The sequence below is a fragment of the Erinaceus europaeus genome, chromosome 2 (assembly GCF_950295315.1).
Source record: "Erinaceus europaeus chromosome 2, mEriEur2.1, whole genome shotgun sequence".
NCBI lineage: Eukaryota > Metazoa > Chordata > Mammalia > Eulipotyphla > Erinaceidae > Erinaceus > Erinaceus europaeus.
In genome coordinates this window covers 112,563,972-112,574,497 of record NC_080163.1, presented here as the reverse complement: position 1 = coordinate 112,574,497, position 10,526 = coordinate 112,563,972, and the positions used below count along the sequence as shown (strand labels likewise).

The 10,526-nt window shown below is 46.9% G+C and overlaps 1 protein-coding gene across 3 annotated transcripts in view; it reads right to left on the bottom strand.

Moving 5' to 3' along the window:
- Window positions 1-257: 257 nt before the first annotated feature.
- XKR5 (XK related 5) overlaps window positions 258-10,526 on the bottom strand; it is a 21,661-nt gene continuing 11,392 nt past the window's right edge. For all 3 annotated transcript variants that reach the window (XM_007517266.3, XM_060184940.1, XM_060184939.1), the window contains 5 exons: window positions 8,075-8,259; window positions 6,799-7,008; window positions 5,115-5,284; window positions 4,594-4,705; window positions 258-2,001 (listed from right to left, as the gene is read on the bottom strand). In XM_007517266.3, coding sequence (XP_007517328.1) covers window positions 914-2,001; window positions 4,594-4,705; window positions 5,115-5,284; window positions 6,799-7,008; window positions 8,075-8,259 — 1,765 coding nt within the window. In that variant the 3' untranslated portion in view covers window positions 258-913. The remainder of the gene's footprint in view (window positions 2,002-4,593; window positions 4,706-5,114; window positions 5,285-6,798; window positions 7,009-8,074; window positions 8,260-10,526) is intronic.

Here is a 10,526-nt window from a genome sequence, read left to right as displayed (position 1 = left end):
ATCCAACAACAATGACATCAATAATAACTACAACAATAAAAAAAAAAAAAAACAAGGGCAACAAAAAGAATAAATAAATAAATAAATAAAAAAGAAAAATGAGTTTTCACTGAAGTGGCTAAACTGTCTAAGACTTTTGAGAACTATGGTAGTTATCGCTCGTAGGATTGAAGGCACAGAACTTTGCTGGTGGATATAATGTGAAACTATACCTTGTTGTAGTCGTATAATCTTATTAACCACTAGTAATATATATATTTTTAAAAAATGTTTTTATTACCTTTATCTGATAGAAACAGCCAGATATCAAGAGGGAAGGGGGAGATAGAGAGCAAGACAGATAGAAAGATACCTGCAGACCAGCTTACCACTTGTGAAGCTTTCCCTTTGCAGGTCAGGACTGCGGGCTTGAACCTGGGTCCTTTAGCACTGTTATGTGTGAGCTTAACCAGGTGTACCACTACCTGGCCCCCGGATTATTTATTTCTCATACATGTTATAAGGAAATGGTGTTGAATGAAAGGACATTTCTGGAGGACCTGTTGTATTCTGCTATTCTGCCTGAGAGAACTAAGATGTGCACTAAAGCCATTTCTTGTGACAAAAACACTCAATCACTCACTCTTTCATCCTATCTTGTCCCAGCACCACCTTTGTAGTAGGCACTGTGCTGGACCTAAGGGCAAAGACTTAGGACTTCCCACCCCTATTAAGCCTCCGCATGCAGCAAGCTCATTGGGGTCTACGAAGCACTCTAACCTGGTTCCTCACTTCTCAGCTGCACATGTGAGTGGATGTCTAGATGGGGACAAGGCAGCTGGGGTGCAGGTGTGTCAGAAGTGAGATTTCTTCTCTTCTGGTGCCCAGTGACTAGCTTGATCTGAGAACTGAAGTCTGACCACATGGTGAGCAGTCAGATGAGGAAGTTTGTCTCAGCCTCTACCTGCTCTGGGTGGCTGCGCTGTCCTTGTAGCCTTGGGATGGACGCAGCCTTGGGAGTGGATGTCAGGCAGGGCTCAGCCCTGGACCTCAGATTCCACTTTGGCCATGACCTCTGTGTGCCAACTATGGTGTGATGATTTAGGTTCCTCTGGGGTCCCTGTGGCTGTTCTGAGCTGCCCAGAACCCTGCCAGGGATGCCTTCACTGGGGCAGAAGTGCCTACCTGGGCCAGGGCCAAAGATGGGGCTAATATTGGCCATAGTGACAGGGAATGGTTGAGTGGCAGGTGGAGGGATGCCTGGCTGGTCAGGGCTGCTCTTTCCCAATCTTGTCCCAGAGGGGCATGTCTGTGGAGTGGCCTGCTTGCCTTCCTGGTGTGAGGACAATGTCCCATCAGCTGTGGCACTGAAGTACAGAGTGGGACTCTCTTGTTCTTGCTGTCCACCTGACTGCTTATCTGCATTACAGCTCTGTGTCCCAAAACCTGGCCCAGCTCCTTCTATAGAACTGTTCTGCTGAGGGGCTGATAGTGTCTGTGCAGAAGCTTCACCATGATCATGGCCGGCAAAAGAGACATAGCTGGAGGTATCTGACAGGTTGGTCTCTGCTTTTAGGACACCTGGACACTCAGGCTGGGAAGACAGGGTTGTCCTCTGCTGGTTGCCAGGTTGGCTCAACCCCCATACAGAGGGACACAGGCAGCTTGAATAGTTGTCACCAAAGGCTGCGTTGATCTTAGATACATTTCCCGTCTTCAGAGCAAGTTTCACCAACAGCCAGTGGTGGTGACTGAAGAAAGAGTTCTCTCTGGTAAGCTGGCTTTCTAGTCCAGTCTTGATGGGCTCCCACTGCAGGTTAGGGGGCTTCTCCAGACTTGTTAGCTCACCATTGTCCTCTGGGGCCCCTGGCTTCTCCACAGCTGGAACAATGGTTGGGGGAGAAGAGCCATTCTCGGTTTTATCCCTGCTCGCCACATCACAGGCACCCCTCAGGAAACCCTGCCGGATGTCCTTGGAGTGAGGGTGCAACAGGCTGTAGTAAAGCACCAGGGAGACACTTCCTGAAGACAAGGGAAGGAAAAGAGAGTGAAAGTTTATGTGCCTCCTTTCAAGTCTGGCCTCTTTCCTGGGTTCCCAGAATTCCAGGCTCCAGGATTTTAAGTATATATAACTTGGTATCATATAATAAGTATAATATAACTTGGGATCCAAAAGTGGCCTCTCAGAGGAGCACCAGAAGTAGGTCTTGGGAACTGAAATATATAGGCTCCTGCTTCCTTAGGATTCAAATGCTTCTAAATTTACAAATATAACAATGTTCTAGAATTGCTCACCTCTGGCTTATGGTGGTGCTGGGGATTAAACCTGGGGCTGACTGCAGAGCCTCAGCCATAACCATTAGGCTGTCTCCCCAGCCACAGTCTTACTGATCCTATGACTTCTTCCTTCAGGGCAGGTCTGAGTACTCAATACTCAATACTCATGTGTGTATATATGCAGCAGATGTATACAAACATACACATGGGTATGCAGGTATGAGATACTTGGGAGAATTGCTAATTTTCCTTTTGAATCACTAGCTCAGACCCCCAGACTCCACCATCAGCTACTGGCACACTGAAGCATGGAAGCCAAAGCTGAAAGTGTGGTGGGAAGGAAGAGCCTCCATATCACCTCAACAACACAACCCACGCAGAGGTTGTAAACATACCCATCGAAAAGCTGTATCAAGGAATTTCCATCAGCAGCAACAACACTTCCTCTATGCATAAACATCTTCATCACATTGTTGTTACTTGAATTTATTTTGATCAGGAGTGTTGACTATGGCAATAATTTCTTTCACAGAGCGTTCCAGCAACCTCCCACGTTATTTCCAGTTTCCTGTTGTACTGGACCAAGTGCCCGGGATCAGGGCTCTCATTATAAACAGCACGAACCCTGAATAAGTGTGGGGAAAAGGGTCGGAGAGGCCAGGAAGTCACCCAGAGACAGAGCTAGAAGGTGACCGCTTAAGTTCCCCAGAGCATCTAGGGGTCAAGGTGCAAGAGGTGATATCCCTGGGACTAGGGAATGAGACAGAATCCCTGCAAGGAGCCCTAACTCTACTCAGGCTCAGCTCAAACCTGTTCTGTACCTTTCCCTGAGTTCTTCCAGCCTCACTCTTGCAATGAGCCACCTAAGTCCACAAGGAGGAAATGAACCCTAATCCCCCCATGTAGAGTACAAGCATTTAAAGAAGAGAGAGTCTGTGAGGCTGAGTGTTTTATAGGGTTCTCCGTGTATACAGCAGGTACTTAGTAAATGTGTGCCAAAGGAGCCCAGTGTTAGCTTGAGTTGCCTACCTTGAAGCCTGTGCCATTTTACTGTGAATCACACATCTCCCCACTAAGGTCCCCCTCCAAAGGCACCAGGATCTCAGAGTCAGGCCCCTACCCCTCGGAAAAGCTGGAGGAGTCTGTTCCCTTTTAGTTTCTATGGTGGTGGCCACAGGTTGATCCTGTGCGTCCTGCTCAGTTCACTGTGCCCTGGGTGACACACCAAGAAAGGAAACACCTTTCATCCATGTAGAAGACTGACAACTAACACCTAGCACTGCCTGCCACCACACTAGAGCCTTCAACAAGCATGTGTGAATCCTTTTCTGTCACTTGCAAACTCTCCAACCCTGGGCCTGGGGTACCCTCCTAGCTCTGTGCCTCACCATCCTCTTTCTTTCTTTCTTTCTTTCTTTCTTTCTTTCTCTCTCTCTCTCTCTCTCTCTCTCTCTCTCTCTCTTTCTTTCTTGCTTTCTTTCTTTCTTCCTTCTTTCCTTCCTTCCTTTCTTTCTCACTCTCTTTTAAAATAATTTTTAGTGTTTTTTTAATTATCTTTATTTATTGGACAGAGACAGCCAGAAATCAAGAGAGAAGGAGGTGATAGGGAAAGAGAGAGAGAAAGAGAGAGAGAGAGAGAGAGAGAGAGAGAGAGAGAGAGAAATACCTGCAACACTGCTTCACCACTTGCAAAGCTTTCCTCCTAGCAGGTGGGACCAGGGGCTTGAACTCAGGTTGTTGTACATTAGAACATATGTGCTCAACCAGGTGTGCCACCATCTGGCCCCCCTTCCTCCACTCTTATTGGGCTATTTCAGCACCACTCCCTGGGTCCTTGTTGGGGTCTAGCATGTGCTATGGAGACAGGAAAATCCCAGCTCTAGCCTACTGACCCAGACCTGGATTCAGGAAGGAAGTGTGCTCAGGAGGCATCTGAGGCACAACAGCTCAGACACAACCAGGCTTGTGGTTCTAGCATGGTTCAGCCATCAGCCCCAGGTGGAGCTCAGATTCATATCCTGGTGGGGACAGCCTAGCCATTCTGTGCAATCACCCCTCAGTTGCCCTCCATCAATATGCTTCTAAGACTTGGTTATTATTTTTTTTTACTTTTAATTTCTTTATTGGGGGATTAATGTTTTACATTCTACAATAAATACAATAGTTTGTACATAACATTTATCAGTTTTCCACATAACAATACAACCCCCACTAGGTCCTCTGTCATCCTTTTTGGACCTATACTCTCAAGACTAGGTCATTCTACCTTTGAGGTCAGCTCATAGTCAAGAAACCAGTTTGGGGCAGGGAGGAACAGGAAGGTGATGCTGGGCTTACCAATCAGAAACCCCAACAGGACACCAGCAGCCACCCACAAGCTGGTCTGTGGCACTCCCTGGAAGAAGCTGGTGGCCAGCAGTAGCAGGACCAGGTTCTCCAGCAGCATTATCTGTGGGGCAAAAAGGAGAGTCAGCTCACCTAACTGGAGCAGCTAGCCTCAGCTTCTGACATCCTTCCTCCCCTCCATCCTCTTTTTGAAGCTCTATCTCACAACTCCATGGATTGATATGGAGGTCTGCTCACACTAGACCTTCTTCCCTGCCCAACAAACACAATCCATCTCATTTCCATCACCTTTACTGGGCACTGGATTACCACTGGAGATGGAAACATTGGCTAGGTCACAGTTCTTGCCACAGTAACAAGCTGGTGGCTGTTTTTAGAGCTTGTCATCTCTCTTCATGACTAGCACACCTTTCAGAACTTTTCCAAAAATGAAGCTGCTCCTTGCTAAGCAGAGATGTGCACTTGTGCACTCACATACATGCACACTATACATAAGAACCATTACCACTTACTATGTAGAAGGTGGCCATCCTATTTCGGGAGGGACTGTCCCAGAAGTTAAGGTAGCAGAATATGTACACAGCCCCCACCAGCAAGTTGAACAGTCGCCAGTGGCAGGTGCTATCCAAGATGTCACTCTGCTGAGCCACCAGCCAGAATGTCATCACCAGCCAGTGCGCACCTAAGAGGGAGGCAGGCAGCAGAGTCAGAGCCTGAGGGGCATAGGGGATGGTGGATCAGATGGGGACACACCACAGGGGCTTCAGATATCCCTTTCTGTCCTGACAACCTGGCTCAGATGCAAGAGGCGAGATGCAATATGGGGAATATTTTTGTTTTTGTTGCAGGTAACTAGCATATTTTATCATTCTACACAGAATATCATTTGTTCCTCAATAGGGGTACCTAGTCTAATATTAGCCTGAAAAACAAAAACAAAAAAAAGCTTCACTATTTACCAGCTATCATGCACTTATACCTTTTGAGTTCTAAAAAATGTTGAAGGAAATAGCAATAAAACTCACTGCCTTCCCTTCCCCCATTTTTTGAGTACTGCTGCAAGATCCAAAAGCCTTCACAGTCAAAAGAAAGAGCTCTATGCTATCATTTTATTTTTATATTTCCAGATGAACAATATATCAAAGACTGAGCTGAATTAAAAAAAAAAAAAACCTCTCTGGAGAGCACAAACCCTTTCAAATATTTCTTTGAAAAAGTAGGTTGGTCATCTGTGGAGAACAGTCTGGAGAACTCTCAGAAGGCTAGAAATGGACCTACCCTATGATCCTGCAATTCCTCTCCTGGGGATATATCCTAAAGAACCCAACGCACCCATCCAAAAAGATCTGTGTACACATATGTTCTTAGCAGCACAATTTGTAATAGCCAAAACCTGGAAGCAACCCAGGTGTCCAACAACAGATGAGTGGCTGAGCAAGTTGTGGTATATATACACAATGGAATACTACTCAGCTATTAAAAATGGTGACTTCACTGTATTTAGCCGATCTTGGATGGACCTTGAAAAATTCATGTTAAGTGAAATAAGTCAGAAACAGAAGGACGAATATGGGGTGATCTCACTCTCAGGCAGAAGTTCAAAAACAAGATCTGAAGAGAAAACACAAGTAGAACCTGAACTGGCATTGGTGTATTGCACCAAAGTAAAAGACTCTGGGGTGGGTGGGTGGGCAGAATACAGGTCCAAAAAGGATGACAGAGGACCTAGTGTGGGTTGTATTATTATACGGAAAACTGGGAAATGTTATGCATGTACAAACTATTGTGTTTACTGTCAAATGTAAAACATTAATTCCCCAATAAAGAAATTAAAAAAAATAAATAAGTAGGTTGGTGGTGGAACATGGCAGAACTGACAGATGCCCAGATCTGGCCCAGTTCTGAGAGAAATGGCAGCTCTCAGTACTTTCTGTTGTGATTTGTAGCTGTACAGACTGTTCTGCTGAAGAGAAAGAGTAGGGAGTTGCCTGGGGTGCTAACAAATAACCAGCCAAGGCTTCCCTGTGTCGCCTGTCCCATCCTGCTACTAGTGGATGAACCTCCTCCACAAAGACCCCCAGCCTCCCTCTGCAGAGCCCCAGACCTAGAAGTGATGATCACAAATGGCTATTTGAAGGCATCAAGCGCTGAGTTTGCTCTGAAGGAATATGGGGCTAGAGTACAAGCCGAGCTTACCTCCAACCACCAAAACCCAGGCGTGGTGAGTGTGGCAGAACAGAGCCAGACAGAGGACACGAGCACCCAGCATGCCCATCCGCCAGAGCTGCTGGCACAGCAGAGACACCCAGGGTGTGGAGTGGGCACTCGATCTCATGGAGCTCAGGACTCGCACGTAGCACACCAGTGCCCAGGACAGTGATGCCCAGGTGCATGCAGCACTCAGCCCTGAAAGAAAGGACATGTTTGTGTTTGTGAAAATCACAAAACCATTTGGTGGGAGGTGGCAGCAGACCACCTCTGTTCAAACATGCATGTTCACATGCAGTGAGGAAGGAGGACACAAGGACCTCACTGTCTGGTGCACCGGGTAGCCCTCCCCAGTTGGCACACAAGGTTCTGCCAGGGAGAACACCAAAGTCTTTGGTCTCAGCTCTGTCTACCAGCAGTAGCAGCAATGGACTTTGCTGCTCAACTGTGCAGGGGAAGTAGAACCATAGAAAGAAATAGGAACACCAGGGTCCAGCCTCTGAGAAAGGCAGCTGAAGCCACTTTTAGGTATTTTTCACTATCATCATCATAATCACTATCATCATCATCATCACTATCATCATCATCATCATCATCATTTTTAGGTATTTCTACTTTTTTTTTTTAATTTCATAGGACAGAGAGAAATTGAAAGGGGAATGAATGATAGAGAGGGAGAGAGACAGAGGGACACCTGTAGCAACTGCTTCACAGCTCAGGAAGCTTTCCCTCACACCATAGGTAGGGAGAGGGGGTTCCAATCTGGGTCCTTGCACATGGTGATATGTGCCCTTAATCAGAGGCACCATTGCCAGGCCAGTAATTTCATTCATGCATGTACAAGTGTGGAAACTCAACAGAGAGAGACCAGAAAGGGAGAGAAGCCAGATGATGGAGAGAAAATGAGATGCTGAGTTTCCATGTGATTCTAGGTTTCTATGTATGGTGAGCTGTTCTTAAGGGACTAGAGAATCTGAGTGATCTTAAGAGAAGCAGTGAAGCAAGGGCATCTTTCCAGGGTGTTTCCATGTTATCTTGCCTTCCATGATCTCTCTCTTTCTCCCCCCCCCCCAACACATCCCCTCTCTCTCTCTGTGGGATAATCCATAGTCTCCCTCTGTAGACAGACTTTAAGACACAGCACTACCAGGCACCCACATCTTCAAATGAAAATCAATATTAACCCTTGCATGTGCCATTGCCCTAGGAACCTAATTCTGGGTACTGAAGGCTATGCTGAGTGCTAGTGGTGGGAGTCACTTACCTGGCACAATGGCCCTGAGGTCAGAAGCCAGGAGAATGTAGGTTTGCAGCAGCAGGTGGGGTATGGTCTGCAGCAGGGCTTCTAGGAGGCGCAGGGCTGACAGGTCTGCTTCCTGCAGCAGCAGCTGGCCTGGCTGAGTGGCATCCTGCTTCCCCTGCAGAGCCATGCAGGTCACATTCCAGTGCCTAAGAGAGCAGAGGGAATCATGCTCTGGAGTTGCATAGCTTGCACAGAAGCCCCTTCTTTCTGTTTTTCATTCAGGGATGCATCACAATCAAAGCCATGTGGCTTATCTCCACACCAGACCCTCCAGGTCAGGCTTAGGGCCACAGATGTGAATACTAGTCCACATATCACCATACACTGCTCACCCAGGGAAGGGGTAAGTGGGGCCAGATAGAGGGTACTGAGGGTGCTCTTAGAGCTCACGGAGCTCAGAGTTAATCCCAACCTGCATCCCCCATCTCCTGGGATAGTAATTTATTGCTCCACAAATGTTTGCTGCAAAACGCTACTTTCATTGCTTGGCACACAAGAAATGAGAAACTACACAACATGTGTATGTCTCTGGAGCAGGAAGTGACGCTGGCAACTGCAAGGCGACGGGTTAATAGAGGCTGGCCCATGTGGGCAGACAGGGATCTTGGGGCTCTGGGTTTCAGGTTACAGACACAACAGAGATGTGCCTGTTGTGTTTGGGGGGTACAGGAAGAATATGTGTCCCCAGGTTCCTATGTTAAATGTTGTGGGGTTGGGAGAGGAGGCCTTGGGAGGTGACAGGTTTGGATTTAGTCAAGAGGGTGAAATGGTATGATACAATTAGTGCCTTCAAAAGAATAGAGATCATGCTCTGTGTGTGCATGAAGGTCCTCACCAAAGGATAGTAGGTTCCCCATGAGAAGAAGCCAGCTGCCAGTCTGGAACAGACCTCCCCAGAATCAAAGCTGCTTTGGACTGGCTTTGGACTCCAGCTTCCAGACTGAGAAATACATGTTTGTTGCTTAAGCTGCATGACCTGTAGTGTCTTCTTACATTAACCTCCACTACTGAGGCAGTGTGTATGTGTATACCTATGCTGTGAGTGTGCATGCTGGCATATGAGTATGCACATGAGTGTGTCTGTGTGTGCATGTGTGCACTTCAAAAATGAAAGTCAGGAAGAAGACTAGTGTCAATCCCTAAGCTAATGGAGACTGAGGTAGAAAGGTTGTGGGTGGAGCAGAAGGAGCAGATGAAGGCAATGTAGGTGAGGACATGATCAAAGCTAGGGAGAGAAGTAGTGGATGGCCCTGAGATTTCAAGTTGAAATGACTAAGACAGGAAAGAAATAAGCCAGTGTCAGGAAAATAGAGCCTCCAGTGTTAGAAATTATCAGTTATTGGGTGCTGGATGAGCTAGGAGAAGATGAGAGTCCTCAGAACCTGAGGCCCAGAGAAGATGTTGGGCACTATCTACTGACAATTAACAAGAACTCAAGATCAGCAGCTCTGGTATCCAGGGGACCTAGGGGAGTTTAGTAGTCAGAGACAACTCTGCAGACAGTAGAGATCCAAAGAGTGGCTTCAGAGACTATTCACACTGAGGAGCTGGGAAGACAAAGAGAAACTATCAGCAGAAAGCTCACAAAGATTAGGGACATGTCTGGAAAGTGGCATGGTCCTCAAGGTCAGTCTCTCTCTCTCTCTCTCTTAAGAAGATCAAGCAAAAAGAAACATAGAGCATCACTCTAGCACATACAGTGCCACGAATCAAACTTGGCTCCTTGTGCCTACACGTTCTCTTCTTTACTTGTTCTGCCACAGGTTAAGTTGCACAGGGTCAAGTTCTGCAAAGAACTTGTCAGCAAAGGCTCAGTAGGCTGCCTCAGGAAGGCAGGCTCTGCAGAGGAGACAGGACCCACGTTGCTCAGGATGTACATCTCACCAGGCTGGACCACTTCCTATCTATGAACTGGGATTGGTATCATCCTCAGAGACAGATTGGGTGTCCCCATCTTATGAAAGCCATGCAGAAGGGACAAGGTCACCAAGTGACCTCTGAAGAGTCAAGCAGCATATGTGAAATCAGTTCCAGCACCATTCATTGGGGGTGGTCATTGGGCTTCCCATTTGCTCATCACTGATCCCTCTGTCTGCTCATGAGCAAGGACAAGGACCATTGATATACCTCCACAGGAGCAGGCATGCCCACAAATCTATCTGGTATCACAATGTCTAAATGAAGATAAACTATGTCACACTGAAATAGACCAAATCTTGAGAACAGAAATTATTAGTGGCTAGGTGCACTCTCAGTTTCCCCTTCCCTGAAAAACCCCTCTCCTACAGCCCTGAGGACTCTGGCTGTACAATGACAAGCATTTCTACTGACAAAAAGAGCAAAAAGGGCCTTCTTTGAAAGTGACTTTTTTCCCTTGTCTTGAGGGCCCAGGAAAGATGCTAAGAAAAACTTC